Source organism: Acanthochromis polyacanthus, chromosome 20, assembly GCF_021347895.1.
Source record: "Acanthochromis polyacanthus isolate Apoly-LR-REF ecotype Palm Island chromosome 20, KAUST_Apoly_ChrSc, whole genome shotgun sequence".
NCBI classification, from domain to species: Eukaryota; Metazoa; Chordata; class Actinopteri; family Pomacentridae; genus Acanthochromis; species Acanthochromis polyacanthus.
The window spans coordinates 3260897-3277484 of record NC_067132.1 but is presented as its reverse complement, the minus strand read 5'-3'; the positions used below and the strand labels follow the sequence as shown (position 1 = coordinate 3277484).

Below are 16588 nucleotides of genomic sequence, written 5' to 3'. Positions count from 1 at the left end.
ATCAAAAAGACAGAAAATCACCACAGAAAGATAGTTTTGTTTTTTGTAGATCTGTAGTGTTTTTTGGAGTTTTTTGTTTTTTTTTTTTAACATGGATGCATCATAACAATATGCAGCAAAGGGGATGGGATGGGCTCAAACCCAGGAGGATTGTTAAAGGGGAACTTCGTTTTTTTTCAACCTGGGGTCTGTTTTCATATGTCATTTCATACATGTGAGTGATGGAGAAATGAATTTTCGACATAGCTCCAGTATTTAGCCAGGCAGGCAGCATAGCAGCTCAGCTAGCAAAAAGTATGGGGCAACTTGCCCCCCCCCTCCCCCCCGCGTCAAAGTCCGCCCTAACGTGCTTTTTTTCCCCACACTGACCGGCTCGGATAGTCTCAAAGAGTGTCCCACAACATACTAGAGATGAGAAGTGAACGAAAACCTCCACATTACCTGGCGATCGCTCTTTGTTGTGGTCTGTATCCAAATCTCAGGACGCGAGAAAGCAAATCTCGTTCCGAAATTGCGCGATAGTTTTGGTTTTGGCGCGAGCTATGGCACGATTTCGGAACGAGATTTGCTTTCCAGCGTCCTGAGATTTGGATACAGACCACAACAAAGAGCGATCGCCAGGTAATGTGGAGGTTTTCGTTCACTTCTCATCTCTAGTATGTTGTGGGACACTCATTGAGACTATCCGAGCCGGTCAGTGTGGGGAAAAAAGGACGTTAGGGTGGACTTTGACACATGCGCGCGGGGGGGCAAGTTGCCCCATACTTTTTGCTAGCTGAGCTGCTAAGCTGCCTGCCTGGCTAAATACTGGAGCTATGTCGAAAATTCATTTCTCCATTACTCACATGTATGAAATGACATATGAAAACAGACCCCAGATTGAAAAAAAAAAAACGAAGTTCCCCTTTAAGAACTCAGTCTGGGTACAAGTTGAGATGAGCTGTAAATGTCATCTTCTACTTAAGTCTGCAAAAGTCTGCTTAGACCTATGTGAAAACATCCACTTACAGACCAAAACTGAACGAGAAGTATGCTAATCGTACACTATGTAAATGTAGTTTATTTCACATCCTTGGTCTTATTGTTGCTAAGTGGGAACACACCATTTTCTTTTTTTATGCTCAGCAATAGAACAAATAAATGTTTTGTTGACTTGTCAGCAGGTCACCGTCAGGTTTTCTAGTCCACATACAGTCATGAACAAAAGTTTCCATACACTTGTAAAGATCTTGTGTATTGTGGTAGTCTTGGGTTTCCAATGACTTCTATAACCCATTCATCTTTGTCACGAAAGCAATTATGCATTTTGATTAGGAGATTTACAAGTATTAGACTTGATGCAAACAGGAAACGGTAAGCTATGAGATATACATATATCTAGCAGGTAGGAAGTAATACATTAAACTTCATCCTACTTGTTTGTCAGACGTTAATCAAGGTTTTGGATTTGTTTCGTTTTTCAGTTTGTGTGTTTTGTTTTCGCTTTTGCCTTTTTGATGCTATGGCATATCTGAAATAAATACTTCCTTCCTGCGAACCAGGGTCCAACCATCATGATGTCCTACCTGCTGATCTCAGGTCTGTTCCTGACCAGGCTGAGGAGGCCTATAGGCAAGATGACAGTCACTGAGCAGCGCTATGAGGGAGAGTATCGCTATGTCAACTCTCGCCTCATTACTAACAGGTAAACACAGCATGAACTGTTGTAGGTCTGTTACTGTGCGGCCGTTCACAACATTGCCACATTGATTTTTTTGTGCTTGTCTTCAGTGAGGAGATCGCCTTCTACAACGGGAACATGAGGGAAAAGCAGACTATCCATGCCACATTCAAGAAACTGGTGAGTAACATTTCATTTATGCACAGATGTGACCACATAAATTATTTTCTCAAGAGTCTTGTAAGATCACAGCCAGGATCCCCATTTGGTGTATTCTGTGTTTTGTTGCAACTGTAACTAGAAAAGCACTCAGAGCTCCTCCACCAAGGCTGATCAGTCGTTGTATCATTTCCAAATCTTGAAAAAAATTGTCAGAAATCATAGCACTATAGAACATGTCAATTTAATATAGATGTAATTGCAAACAAAATGACGTTGTGCTGAGCACAGGCATGTGTTATACATGTGTACGTTATGTAGGGATACTGAATCACGACCCAAATATGTGGCAGACGGTGGGAATCGATGGGACTCAGAAACACCCCCACAACTTAGTCAGTTGTTCCTTGGATCATTTCTGACATATGTCCTAATAAGTCCTCAGTGGTCGATTTGTAGTAGGATCACAATCATGTGATCATCAGCAGGCAGCTGATGTAGTGTTCACGTGTTGTCATGGTTACAGTGACGCCATGCGGCTATCTGGCAGTGATACGGAAATCTTTAACAAATCCGTGGATCCAGACTATAAGCTGCATCACTGCCAAAATCTAATCACATAGTCTTTGTGTCATTTCTGACCTTCCCTGAAAATTTAATGCTAATCCGTTTGTCCGTTTTTGAGTAATGTTGAGCTCAAATGTGCGCCGATCATCACATAAGTCTAACTCTTAACATCAGTGCACAATGTGGCCACTGCCACAATGTGACAAGTTAAACCTCTACAGGTCAGCAAAAACTAGATTTTCTCAGAAGTAAAAGGCTGTGATAAACCTGATTTATTGATTGTATTAGATTTCTTTAAAATCTACTGGCAACATGTTTTTTAGTAGAGATGAAAATGTGCAGTGGTACGTTGTCTGTGGCTACAAGAGGAAAGGGACATCAGCGTGTTGGACAGGGACATCAGCGCGTTGGACAGGGACATCAGCGCGTTGGACAGGGACATCAGCGCGTTGGACAGGGACATCAGCGCGTTGGACAGGGACATCAGCGCGTTGGACAGGGACATCAGCGCGTTGGACAGGGACATCAGCGCGTTGGACAGGGACATCAGCGCGTTGGACAAGGGCATCAGCGGGTTGGACATACAAAGTTCTACGCTCATTACCATGTGCTTTCCCAACTTCAGAATAGGCTAGAAGTATAAGATATTTTTTGTTATTTGTTAAATAATTATTACTTCTCGCAGGTTGACCACTTGCATAACTTCATCTTCTTTCGCTTCTCTATGGGATTCGTGGACAGCATCATTGCCAAGTGTAAGTACATGCATTCTTTACTGAAACCGACATCCCTTGCCCATGTGAAAGGGGGAGTTCTGTAGAATCTGTGTAATTACAAGCATAAGTGATGGTGTGGAATTGCTGAAAAAGTATAATTAGGCACTCGTTACTTTTTCCACAGTCCTCCTCAAGAAGAGCAAGTAAATAGCCTTTCAGCTCCCGGAAGACTTAATGAAAGTCCTAAATGAGCTATACACAGTCATGAAAACCTACCATATGTCGACTCAAAAACATGAGTTACTTCTGTTCTTGTGTGTCCGCATGTTGTTCCCCTGCAGATCTGGCCACCGTGGTGGGCTACTTGGTGGTTAGCCGGCCATTCCTCAACCTGTCACACCCCCGACACCTGAACAGCACACACTCTGAGCTGCTTGAAGTGAGAGAACGCATGCACACTTGTCCACACATAGCAAACGAGAAACAGCTTTTGTGAAAATGAGTCCGGTCTTTGACCCCTCAGAGGAAGTAATTCAAGTTTCAGTTTTAGTTTGTACAGTTTGATGTTTGTATAGTATAGAAAGCCATAGTTAAAGTGTTCTGTTTCTCACACACACACACACACACACACACACACACACATATATATATACACACACACACATATAGTTTTGATATCTTCAGTATTGATCTATAATGTAGACAATAATCAAAATAAATAAAAACCATTGAATGTGAAGGTGCTATCCAGACTTCTGACTGGTACTGTACCTTTAAACAATACTGCAGTAGTGTTTGAGGGTTTCTGATGTCAACTGGTTGTTTGTGGCTGATAGGACTACTACCAGAGTGGGAGGATGCTCCTGCGAATGTCCCAGGCCTTGGGCAGGATTGTCCTGGCTGGCCGAGAGATGACCCGCCTCTCAGGGTGAGTTTTATACAAACCCCAATTACAGTAAAGTTGGGATGTTGTGTCTAAAATGTAAATAAAAACTCACTACAATGATTGGCAAATCTTTTTCAATCGAATAGAGTACAAAGAGAACCTATTTAATGTTCAAACAGACGAACTTTATTGTTTTTTTGATGTCGTATTTTCAATGGGAGACAGGTCTGGACTGCAAGCATGCCAGTCTAGTTACCCACTTTCTTTTACTATGAAGCCACTAGGGCTGGTCCAAATAGCCATTTCTATGCTCCGGATAATCGGGCCCAATTAATGACAAATATCCAGCTCAGTGGACGTTTTGTGCCAGGAAGATGAGCATATATACCTTTTTGGGCAAGAGTGAACTCCTGGTTTTGTTCAGTGTAGCTAGCTTTTGATAAAATGTGCTCTGACGGGGTGGAAGTGGCTGGAACGCACAGGCAGTATCTGGCTGCTAATACCAGTTTAGAATAGCAGCCACAGTTTGTTTTCACATCCAAGTGGGCCAGACTGGACTCTATCAGAGTCCGCCAAATACAATCTTTTGTCTCATCTTCATTTGATTTAAAGTATTCCCAAACAGCCGAGGTCTTCAGCGTTTTGTCTGTTGTTTACAAACACGGACAAAGTGAAGCATGACGTCAGAGTTGGTAGGTCCACGTGATGCAGCCAGCCATCTGACCAATCAAAAGTAACGCTGACCCCAGAGGTCACTGCAGTCCACAAGACTCCAGACTGAGATATACCGATGCTTCATGACAATAAAGCAGCTACTCTGTGGTGACTGCGGGGAGGGGAAATCTGTGTATTCAGATCTCAAAATTAATATTGTGGTACCACCACAACAAGCGAATATTCTGATATTCGTGTCCAGCCCTAGAAACTACGCTGTTGTAACGTGCAGAATGTAGCTTGGCGTTGACTTGCTGAAATAAGCAGAGATGTCCCTGATAAAAGCATTTGGATGGCAGGATATGTTGCTCCAGAACCTGAACACACCTTTCAGCATTAATGACGCCTTCACAGATGTACAAGTTACCCCTAAACTGAATTACCCAATAACACTCCTTCATACCATCTCAGATGCTGGCTGATAACAATCTGAATGGTCTTTTCTTCTTGAGCCTGGAAGACATGACATCAGTGATTTCCACAAACAGTTTGAAATGTGAATTCATCAGACCACAGCAGGCTTCCATTTTGTGTCAGTCCACCTTAGATGATCTCGGGCCCAGAGAAGCTGGCTGCGTTTCTGGGTGTTAATATGTGGTTTTCGCTTTGCATGCTAGAGCTTTAACTTGCACTTGTAGATGTAGCGACAAACTGTGTTAGCTGACAGTGGTTTTCTAAAGTATTTGAGTCCACCTGGTGACATCCTTTTCTGAATGATGTCGGTTTTTGATACGGTGCCCTCTGAGGCATGCAGTGTTGGTTTTCAGTCTTGCCGCTTAAGTGCAGTTATTTGTCCAGATTCTCTGAATCTTATGATGATATGGACTGTAGACTAAAATGTTGTTGTTGTTGTTTTTAATGAAGTTTAACCCTTTAAGCTTCAGTCAATTCCAGCCATTTTCAATACAAAAAATTGCTAATATTCTATTTGTAAATAAAAAATATGACAAGAAATACAGTGAATATTGGACGCGCATCACAAGGTGCATTTCCTTGAAAACGATCGATTCGTGGATTATGTACCGACTTCAGGACATGTTTTGGACAAAATATGTTACTGGCTTGTTTCGTCTGGATGTCCAAGGTTGGATTATGGCCGTTTTTTGTGGAATATTTTAATCTGTGTGTAATAATGAACCCGGAAATGTGAGTCGCGCTGTGTACGTTAAAGCCGTGTATAGAGAACGGATGGATGAATATTTGTTTTTGTCGGACAAATGTGTTTTTCTCACCCGCTGTGGTAATCACATCTGAAAGTGGTTTATACCGGCGGATTCATGAGAATCTAAGCTTTCCATCGGCGTATAGTGTTTGTATAATTGCGTCTGCAGCCTTCGGACATTCTTTAAATTCCTATGCAAATTAGTAAGTGTACCGCCGGCGGTACACTGAAGTTTAACGGGTTAAAAGAAAAACATAATAAAAAAGAAGACATTAAACAACAGGAATCAGTTATTGTACCATTTTAGTTAAGATTAGCTCTTTTCACATTCACATTCTCTTAAAACACTTTCACTTATATTCTTTGAGTACAGATTCTAATAACACGATGAATATGATCATTTTCAACGGCAGCGTATTACAATACTTTTCTAGTATCAGTGTACCATGTAGCACAATACGCTATACAGGCATTCATATGAATTTGGGTAAAGTAAGTTTCTTCTGCTCCATCAAAAGCAACGACTGGCTCACAAAGATAGGGGTGGGGAAACAACTCCCTCTGAGACCCTCAAGTCTCTTCTCTGGACTGCTTCTGGCTGCATGATATATGGAGCTGGAGGGCATCAGAAAAAGCTAGGATCTGTGGTAATGAATTTAAATGTTTATCAGATTGTTTGGTTCATGTGTGTGTCCCCTATAGATTTACAGCTCGTATCACCGAACTGATGAAAGTCCTGAAGGAGCTAAATGCTGGCAGATATGAGCGCACAATGGTTTCCCAGCAGGAGAAGGGTACGTAACACTTCCTGAAAGACAGCATGAGACAACTAAAGTAATGCACCCAAACGGTTTATCTGACTTATAGTTTATTCTGTTCACCGTAGAAGAAGACACTGCAGAGAAACTGCTTTTGGTGCCTGGAAGTGGTCAAATTATTAACAGAGACAACGTCATCAAGTAGGTCTCCTATTGTGCTCTTAAATATACGCTGACATGCACGTCTCAGCTTCAGATGTTTTTGTAATCACATTATGTTTCAGATTTGACCATACTCCACTCGCAACGCCCAATGGAGACATCCTGATCAAAGAGCTCACGTTTGAGGTAAAGCGCTCATCTTTCATGGCCGTTCCTCAGCCACATAATCAGTCATTATTTAATGATCGGAAGGAGCAGCTGAATCAATGAATCTGTTTGAAAGACTGAGTTGAAATTCAGGTTTAGATTTTTTTCATCATACAGAAAAAGTAAGTGTGTTTCTGTACTTCATGCTGTTGCTTCTCTGCTCTAAAGGTGCAGTCTGGCACCAATGTTCTTGTGTGTGGACCAAATGGCTGTGGAAAAAGCTCACTGTTCAGAGTGCTTGGAGAGGTAAGAGCTACCTGTTGCTAACTGCTAACCAGGTATGTCTGCAAATACACTTGCTGTTGAGCTGAATCTCATTGGCAGGACTGTACTGAAAGATGACGCATCCCTGTAGGTCAGTCAGTCCAGTAGAAAGCAAGTCCCAAAAACAAAAGCCCCCCTCCTCCAATGAGCCTGAAAAAAGCATTCTTCTTCATTACATAAACTAAAGTTGTCTTTTACTCCCTTAAAGGAAAACCTCCATTCTGTTGTTAAACTCCATGGAGCCAAGCTTACTGGTTAATCTAAAAGATGATTTCTTGTGACTTTTTAACAGAAATGAGTTTATTCTGTGAACATTTGACATATTTTGTGAAACGTTTCTAAGCTGTCCTCCAGTCGAGACTGACCAATAGAAACTGGTCTTACATCTTAGCTCAATAGCAAGTAAAACATCTGGATTCCCATTTAATAACAAATTTACTTTGCTTTTGCTCTCAAATCTGTTTTTGATTTCAAACGTGTTCCTTTTGACACCAAAGTAACTCAGCAGTGACATTTGTGCATTTGATATGTGAGGAAAAACAGCAGAGCCTCTTTGGACTGAGAGTATCGATGCTCATTGCGATTAGCAAAAAGACTTCATGGACAGTTATGCTGACAGGGATATTATAGTGCGGTTGCAGTGCATGAACCTGTAATTACAAAGATAAATTTACATTTGAGAGTTTGGTGGTGTAAAACCCAGTGTGACTGGTCTACAGAGATGTGAGCATTTTTCAGCCGGCCTGCGTGTTCGACTACAACAGTGAGGAGATGGTGTGAGTCTGTTTGATGTGGGTGACATTTTTCTGGCATGGTTTGGGTCTACTTGGAGGGAAGGCTGCAAATCATTACAGAGTTGTCCTGCATGATCACCATAATCCTAAGAAACGGTTCTATGCTGGTGACAGTGGTCTCTTTCAGAATCACACTGGCCCATCCATAGGACGCAAAGGGCCGCTGAGTGGTCTGATGAGTATGAAAGTGTCGTGCCTTCACAATTATCAGATGTTAACCTAGTTGAATTTGGACTAGCATGTCAGATAGCAGTCTCCAACGCCATCATTAAACACCAAACGAAGAAAGGGAATATCTGTTGGAAGAATGTTCCATCTGTCCAGTAAAGTTTGACAGACTTGGATAATCGATCTGTCACTGTCTGTATTTTGCATTTTCTTGTCTTTATAGAGTATTAAATTATGTTTTCTTTATACAGCTGTGGCCTCTGTTTGGTGGACATCTGACGAAACCTGAGAGGGGGAAGCTCTTCTATGTGCCTCAGGTAAAAATCCTCAGTCGGCCATGTTTTCTGTTTTACAACTAACAACAAGACGAGCTCTTAGCAGCATCTTGGTATACACTGAGACAAACTTAGATTGCCTCTACAGTAAATCATTTGAGAACAAATCAACCGTGGAGAAGGAATGTTAACTTGGATGGAAAGTGCTCTTTGCTCAGGTGAAATGCACTAAGCACACTGGAGTTTCAGCAAGCAGACTTTATAAACAGACAGCTGACAGTATTTGTAAATTTGACAACAAGTATTGGATTAAAACGGCATGTTCCAGCTTTAAATATGACAGGGTCGCCTGTCACACCTTGTTCATGTTTCAGTCACTGGATCGTAACCTAGAATATGCAATTCTAATTTTATGGATTAGAAGGTGTGATAAATGCAGGGATGTACTGGTACAGCTAAAAAAATCATATATTCTAGGTTTATTACACATAAAGTTAAATCAGAAATCCAGTATTTAAATTATTAGAATATTTCCTACGATCGATGAAAAAAGGGTTTGAAAGACTGAAATGTACAACTTGTGAAAAGTATGTTCATTTATACATTAATACTTGGTTTGGGCTTTTTAACCACAAGTTCCTGCATCAGTGTGCCGTGGTATGAAGGTGTTATTGGAGCACAGGATGCTTTGATAGCAGCCTTCAGCTTGTCTGTATTTTTGGGTCGGGTGTTTCTCATTTTCATCTTGACAATATCCCATATGGGGTTCAGGTCTGGAAAGTCGGATGGACAATCAAGCATAGTAATGTCATGGTCAACAAACCATATGGTAGTAGTTTCAGTGCTGTAGGAAGGGGCTAAGCCCTGCTGTATCTAACTAACTGTATTTGTTGTGTTCTAGAGACCCTACATGACTCTGGGTTCTCTGAGGGACCAAGTCATTTACCCTGACACCCACGAAGATCAGAGGAAGAAAGGCATCTCTGATCAGGTGGGCCAAGACGTATCCCACACACTTTTCACTTTGACTGTGTTTTTCAAAGTAGTGACTTTATCCCTCTGTGTGTGTCAAGGTGTTGAAGGAGTACCTGGACAATGTTCAGCTGGGTCACATCCTGGACAGGGAGGGCAGCTGGGACAATGTCCAGGACTGGATGGACGTCCTCAGTGGAGGGGAAAAGCAGAGGATGGCCGTAAGAACCCACTCACTTCCTGTCACCATGACAGCATTAAAATAAAAAAAAAAAAAAAGCAAACCATCCATTCATTTGGTGAACCGCATATTCTGCTCACTTCACCTTCATGAATGTAATAAAAACATGCAAACACCACATGAAGCGTTTAAAAACGTTCACTTAAACTAGGCAGCTTTTGAACCTGTGAAGAAGCACTGAGAACGATGGTTTCTTCTGATGATTCTGCTGCTCTGTGTGTCTGTTTCTGTATGTAGATGGCCAGACTGTTTTATCACAAGCCCCAGTTTGCCATCCTTGATGAGTGTACCAGTGCAGTGAGTGTGGATGTGGAGGATTACATCTACAGCCACTGCAGGACGGTATGACCCAACAACACATTGTACACACCAATACAGTATATCCCTGAGTAACAAGGTTTACATGTGGTCTCAGCTTGGAAAAACACCTAAACTCAACATGTTACTGTGTAATCGATGACAAATGGTGGTTCAGTACAGGTCTTAGTCGGCCAGCTGATGAACCGAGCAACTTAAGGCTAAACTAAGTGTAACATCTGGGGTGACTGCAGTACATGGACCTGTCAGTGCATGGCGGTGGAAAAGCTTTTAACATCTATAAAACTTCTGTTTATTGTTGTTTAAGTTTCCAGTGAAGTAACAAATAAAGAAACCAAAGCAAAATACTTTGCCAGCTACTGTTCAGACATCAGGTATAACATAACCACCTGCCTAATATTGTGTTGGTCCTCCTTCTGCTGCTAAAACAGCCCTGACCCGTTGAGGCATGGACTCCACTAGACCTTGAAGGTGTGCTGTGGTATCTGGCACCAAGATGTTAGCAGCAGATCCTTTAAGTCCTGGAGGTTGTGAGGTGGGACCTCCATGGATCAGACTTGTTTGTCCAGAACATCCCACAGATTCTCCATTGGATTGAGATCTGGAGAGTTTGGAGGCCAAGTCAACACCTCAGACTGGTTGTTGTGCTCCTCAAACCATTCCTGAACCATTTTTGCTTTGTGGTACGGTGCATTATCCTGCTGAAAGAGGCCACAGCCATCAGAGAATATCATTTCTATGAAAGAGTGTACATGGTCTGCAACAATGCTTACAGTAAGTAGGTGGTACATGTCAAAGTAATGTCCACATAGATGATGGGACCCAAGGTTTCCCAGCAGAAGAGCACAAGAGCTACAGTTCTGGAGATGCTCTAACCCAGACATCTGGCCATCACAATGTGGTCCTTGTCAGACTCACTCAAATCCTTACACTTGCCCATTTTTCCTGCTTCTAACACATCAACTCTGAGGACAAAATGTTCACTTGCTGCCTAATATATCCAACCCACTAACAGGAGCCATGATGAAGAGATAATCAGTGTTCTTCACTTCACCTGTCAGTGGTCAGAATGTTGTCTGATCAGTGTAAATCAAGTCAGAAAGACTTTCCTCCAATTTCTGTAGTAGCTGATCTTGAGGCTGTGATAAATGTGTTGGAAGCACTGAAAACTTTCTGTAGTGTTCTAAATTTGAATACAGGAGATGAGTAATGCACGCTGATGTGGTTTTCTATCAAGTACTAGCTGTATGCTTTTGTAATCAACAGGTGGGCATCACCTTGTTCACAGTGTCTCACAGAAAGTCCCTGTGGAAGCACCATGAGGTAAGAACTGAATGAGATCCATGTTTCTGTGATGTCAGATTATATGCTCACATTCCTACAGACAGTTCTACTTTCCTTTCTATGCACTGCAGATGTATGTAATTCTTATCTGGAGTTAAAAGGCTCCCATTTCCACCCTCATTTAGCCAGTGGAAGCACCACATTGGATAATGGCATGGAACGCTGCAAGGCTGTGTACAGTCTGCATTTCTAATTGTACTGGAAACAAACTGCTTCATGTGATGTGTATTACAAGTGCATCTCATATAATTAGAATATGACAGGAAAGGTTCAGTATTTTTCAGCAGACATTGTCATAAATTAAAAAAACAATCACACGTGTGTATTCTCGATTCAGTACACATGAACAGAAATATTTCAAGCCTGTATTTGTTTTAACTTTAACAGTTTACAGCTCATGAAACATCCCAAAATCAAATTTAAAATATTAAAATATTAATGAACCCAAAACACCTACAAAGGACCTTTAGATTCTACCACAGTTACAACCACAATCATGGGGAAGATACCGACATGACAGTTGTCCAGAAGACAACCACTGACACTCTCCAAAGGAGTCTTATCCTCCAGGATAAGACTCAAACATACACGGGTGAAAGGGCTGGTTGTTCACAGAGTGCTGTATCAAAGTGTATTAATGGAAACACATCACACGCTGTCAGTGAGAGGTTTCTGATGAAGGCAAGAGCTTTTGACGAAACTGTCAAGAAGGTAATCAACATCAATCTAATCATTCTATGTCTGAACAAAAGAATTCAAAACTACGGTATGATTGGAAAGTTGACTAGAAAGAAAAAGTGTGGTAGGAAAAGATGCACAAGCGAAATGGATGACTGCAGGCTTGAGAGGACGGTCAGGAAAATCAGATTGAAGAATGTTTGGTAATTCACTAGCAATGGACTGAGGCTAGAACCAGGACATCCGAAGCTGCCAAGCTCAGATGTGTCCAGGAAATGGGGTACAAGTGTTAAATTTCTCTTATCAAGCCACTCCTGAACACTCAACAACGTGAAAAGCATCTTACCTGTGCTAAGCAGAGAAACAACTGGACCGTTGCTAAGTGGTCCAAAGTCCTCCTTTTAGATGAAAGTACAATTTGCATCCTAGAGTCTGAAGGAATAGTAGAGAGCCACAGGATCAAAGCTGTTTGAAGTCCAGTGTGAAGTTTCCAGTGAAGTTTCCACAGTGAGTGAAGGTCTGGGACCTGCTGGTGTTGGTTCACCTGCATAATCAAGTCCAAATTCAAAGCAGCCATCTACCAGCAGACTTTGGAGCGCAACATACTTCTATCTGCTGAGGAGTTTTTTGGAGATGCAGATTTGGGTCTTCCATCATCTATCCACCGCTTAATCCTCATTGGGGTCATGGGGGCTGGAGTCTATCCCAGCTGACTTAGGATGAAGGTTCACCTGGACAGGTAACAGTCTATCACAGGGCTACACATAGAGACAAACAATCACACTCACACCTACAATTTAGAATCACCAATTAACCTCAGCATGTTTGTGGACTGTGGGAGGAAGCTGGAGAACCTGGAGAAAAGCCACACATGTACAGGAGAACATGGAGACTCCTTGCAGGAAGATCCCAGACCAGAACCGGGGATCTTCTAGCTGTGAAGCGATGGTGCTAACCACTGAAGCACTGTTCAGCTTAGCATCTCCCCACATTACTAAAACCATGGCTTGGACTATAGCATTACAGTGTTATACTGGCTCTCCAAATCACCAGATCGGAACCCCGTAGAAAGTCTGCAGCTTGTTGTCAAAAGGAGAATGTGATGAACCAGAACAGCAACAAGAAGAGCTGAAGGCAGCTATCAAGGCATCCTGAGCATCCATTACACCTCAGGAAGGCCACAGGCTGATGGCCTCCATGCCGCACTGCATTTCTGCAGTAATTTAAGCAAAGGGAGCCCCGACCAAGTACTGACAGCACATACATGAGCAAGCTTTTCAGAGTTTGGATATTTCCACATTTTAAGTTTTTTTAAATAGATCTTTGTTTGATGCTTTGAAATATTTTAAGATTGATTTTGGGGAGATTTTATCATCTGTAAGTTGTCGTATTTTAGCTGTACATAGTATAGGATATGTGTTTTGCACTCTGAGCAATGTCTGATGGGAAATATTCAACCTTTCCACTGTTTTCTAATGACATGAGATGCACTTGTATGTTTCAGGTTAAAGGTTTGAGCAGCCAGCTAATCCTGCTGTTGCACTCAGTTTAACACAGAGTTACAGAAATCATCAGATGCACCCTTCCAGTTCCAACATTGGAAACAGGGACACTCACTGCCCTCTGAATGTGTTCCCCATCATTTCCTAATGCTTCAGGGTTGCAGCTGCTGTGCTGGTTTGAAGCTGGACAAACCACTCTAGATGCTGTGAAGATCAAAATGTTCTTATTTATGATGCTCCTGCATGCCTAACATTTTTTCTACTCACTTTGCTTTTTTCTGTTTCCTCTCTGTTATGAAGTATTATCTCCACATGGATGGGAGAGGGAACTACGAATTCAAGCCCATCACAGAAGAAACTGTAGAGTTTGGCTCTTAACTGCCTGCTGCTGACAGATGCACTGCTGTGATAAAACCAGTCTGTTAATTCTTTGCACTCAAGACAGAAGTAATAGATAACAATGTTTTTAATCATTTGTAATTCTAAGCCTTGTTTCTTTTATTTTCTGTTATTTAAAGCATCGCTTTAGCCCTGTCTAATTATGATTTTGTTTAGTATGATTATAAGAAGGTTGTGATTTATGTTACCAACTCAAACGCCCATGAGATGTTTAAGTAGAGGTGGAAATATATTCTGCTGTTTTTTAATCATCTCTGGCATCTACAGGCAGTTGTATGTGACAACAGGTTTGCCTGTAGAGATGATCTAGAAACCACGGTGGTCTTTCAGTCATTATGTCCCACAAAGTGTGATGCTTCTAGCTGCCTTGCAGCTTTTCTTTAAAGTTGGATAACAGAAGCTGAGAGCAGCTGAAGGTCAGAATCATTTTGGGAGCTGTGCTGAAACCTTCAGTGGGAGTGGTTAATAGTTATCATGTTATGCCATGTAAGCATTCATGTTTCACCCTCATTTTTGTGCAGTTCATTGTTTTCATGGTTTTCTCTGGGCCAGTGATGATGTAAATGTGTAATCCATGAAGTAGAGAAATCATTAGAACAAAAACTAAGTTTGATGTATCCTGAAATCATTTAAATGACTTCATAAGAACAGTTTATCTGGAGATGATCTATTGAAAGAGCTGTTCTCTGCTTCTGTAGCTGCAGGACAAACTGCTCCCTGGAACAGAATAGTTTCCTCGAACCAACTGCTGCATCTGAGGCCTCTGAAGTGCTGACTGTGTAACACATTAACAAGGTTGTTGAGTAAAGTCTGAGCATTGGAGGGCCAGCTGTTTTCTGTCTCAACTCGGGTTTTTTTCAAGGTACCCTCTGGTTTAACCTACAATCCATGTTAAACAAAGATGGTACCAAAGTTTTGGTTCTACTCTTCTAAATTCTACTCGTGATCGTTGCCTCAGAGCTGTCGTCGTGATCAGCCTGTATAATCACATCAATGGTGTAAACAGCAGCACTCAGCTCCGGTGATTTTGAGATTGAACATTCCACTTGCAACACATTTTCTGAACACCTGAATGTCTAAAATGTAACGTGTGATTGCTGTCAAGGACGCCAACATGTAGTGTAAAGATCTTCCATCAGGTCCAACTGTCAGGGTGCTGTGATCTTCAGGACTGATTACAGAATTGACTGTGCTGACCAGACATGGATATGCTGACTGATGCGGGAATGGAAAAAAAACAGGAATCTGATGTATTGTTAAAGAACAGACACGGCCTGAAAGCTTTCAAAGGGTTACACTCATTTTATTGCCACCCAGACTGTTAATGAGTTTGTTCTTCAAACATCAGTGTTTGCCTTCTTCTTCTGCCCAGTTTTTTAGGGAATTAGTAGATTGTAATTGTTGGGATGAGTTGCACTTGGCTCCTCTGTGTGAGTTGTAGTTCTACAATCTTAAAACGCAAAGAAAAGTCACCCTAGTAGAGCTCCATGTGAGCGTCGTCCATTCTCAGTTTCATTCAGTGTTTTTTCAAGAAGTCGTCGGTCATGTTCGCTAAAATTTGAAGATACACACATCAAACAGCAAATGGTTATTAAACTTTTTCCTTTTTATCAAGAACTAATCATGAATTTCATATTTATGAAATTGTGTTTAAACAGTGTATTAACATAGCTTGGGTGGTGGGAATGAAAGAGGTAATGAACGTTTTACATGAGGTCTGTGAAGCTGGGGACTGGGTCCAACGTGCAATGATGGCTTTTCTCAGTGTCACTGGTACATTAATATGCAGACAAGATTGTTCCCAGGCCCCTCTGTTAGTCTAATTTGCTTAACAGTAAGTTTCAAAATGTAAAGCAAGATTTTCAACTGTACTGTTGGTTTTGTATGGACAATAATGGTATGATCTCACTGCATTAAAAAATAAAGAACTGAAGGAGACACGAATTCTGTGCGTTTCTTACATTTAGAGGGACAGTTTGATTTCTAAGCAGAGTCACACCTCACTTTCTGACACATCTTTAAAAGGCTGAGGATTAACACGTGATTTTAGGGTTCAAGGTAGGATTTAGTTTAAGAGGCTAAGAGATTCATCATGTCAGTGTCCTCTGTTCAAACACCCATACATGATTTGGCTGGTCTGACTTTAGACTTCTTTACAGGGAAGAAACTTAAAAAATACTTTAGTGTGTACTCACAACAAGATCAAGAGTTTTGTTGTTGACATACAGTCACACAACTGAAGTGTTTAGTCAGATGGCTCCAGTTGTGCATCTTGCAACTGTGTATACAGTCTGACCTCCAAACAACGGGAAATAAGCAACTTGAAAGGCCTTAGTAAGGTGTTGAGCCCACACATGCCTCAGAAAAGCGTACATGCACAGCGGTTGCATTCCCTCAGGTGTCTGGAGCTTTTCTGAAGGCATTAACAACGTTCTTGCAAAAGATATTCCCTCATTTGCTGTTGTGATGATTATTGGCTGTGGAGAGCACTTTCTAGGGATGCACAGTGGTTCTGTTAGCACTTTCACCTCGCAGCTACAAGATCCTCAGTTATAGCGTCCCGGCCTTCCTGGGATCTTTCTGCATGGAGTCTCCATGTTCTCCTGTACATGTGTGGCTTTTCTCCAGGTTCTCCAGCTTCC

At 41.7% G+C, this 16588-nt stretch overlaps 1 protein-coding gene across 2 annotated transcripts in view; it reads left to right on the top strand.

Annotated features, from left to right (window-relative positions):
* Positions 1-15884, top strand: part of abcd3a (ATP-binding cassette, sub-family D (ALD), member 3a) — a 29038-nt gene extending 13154 nt beyond the window's left edge. For both annotated transcript variants that reach the window (XM_022213430.2, XM_022213431.2), the window contains exons 9-23: positions 1542-1684; positions 1771-1840; positions 3072-3141; positions 3444-3541; positions 3939-4030; positions 6567-6658; positions 6751-6823; positions 6907-6970; positions 7160-7237; positions 8469-8534; positions 9394-9483; positions 9566-9685; positions 9943-10047; positions 11290-11346; positions 13848-15884. In XM_022213430.2, coding sequence (XP_022069122.2) covers positions 1542-1684; positions 1771-1840; positions 3072-3141; positions 3444-3541; positions 3939-4030; positions 6567-6658; positions 6751-6823; positions 6907-6970; positions 7160-7237; positions 8469-8534; positions 9394-9483; positions 9566-9685; positions 9943-10047; positions 11290-11346; positions 13848-13925 — 1296 coding nt within the window. In that variant the 3' untranslated portion in view covers positions 13926-15884. The remainder of the gene's footprint in view (positions 1-1541; positions 1685-1770; positions 1841-3071; positions 3142-3443; positions 3542-3938; positions 4031-6566; positions 6659-6750; positions 6824-6906; positions 6971-7159; positions 7238-8468; positions 8535-9393; positions 9484-9565; positions 9686-9942; positions 10048-11289; positions 11347-13847) is intronic.
* The last annotated feature ends 704 nt before the right edge of the window (positions 15885-16588 follow it).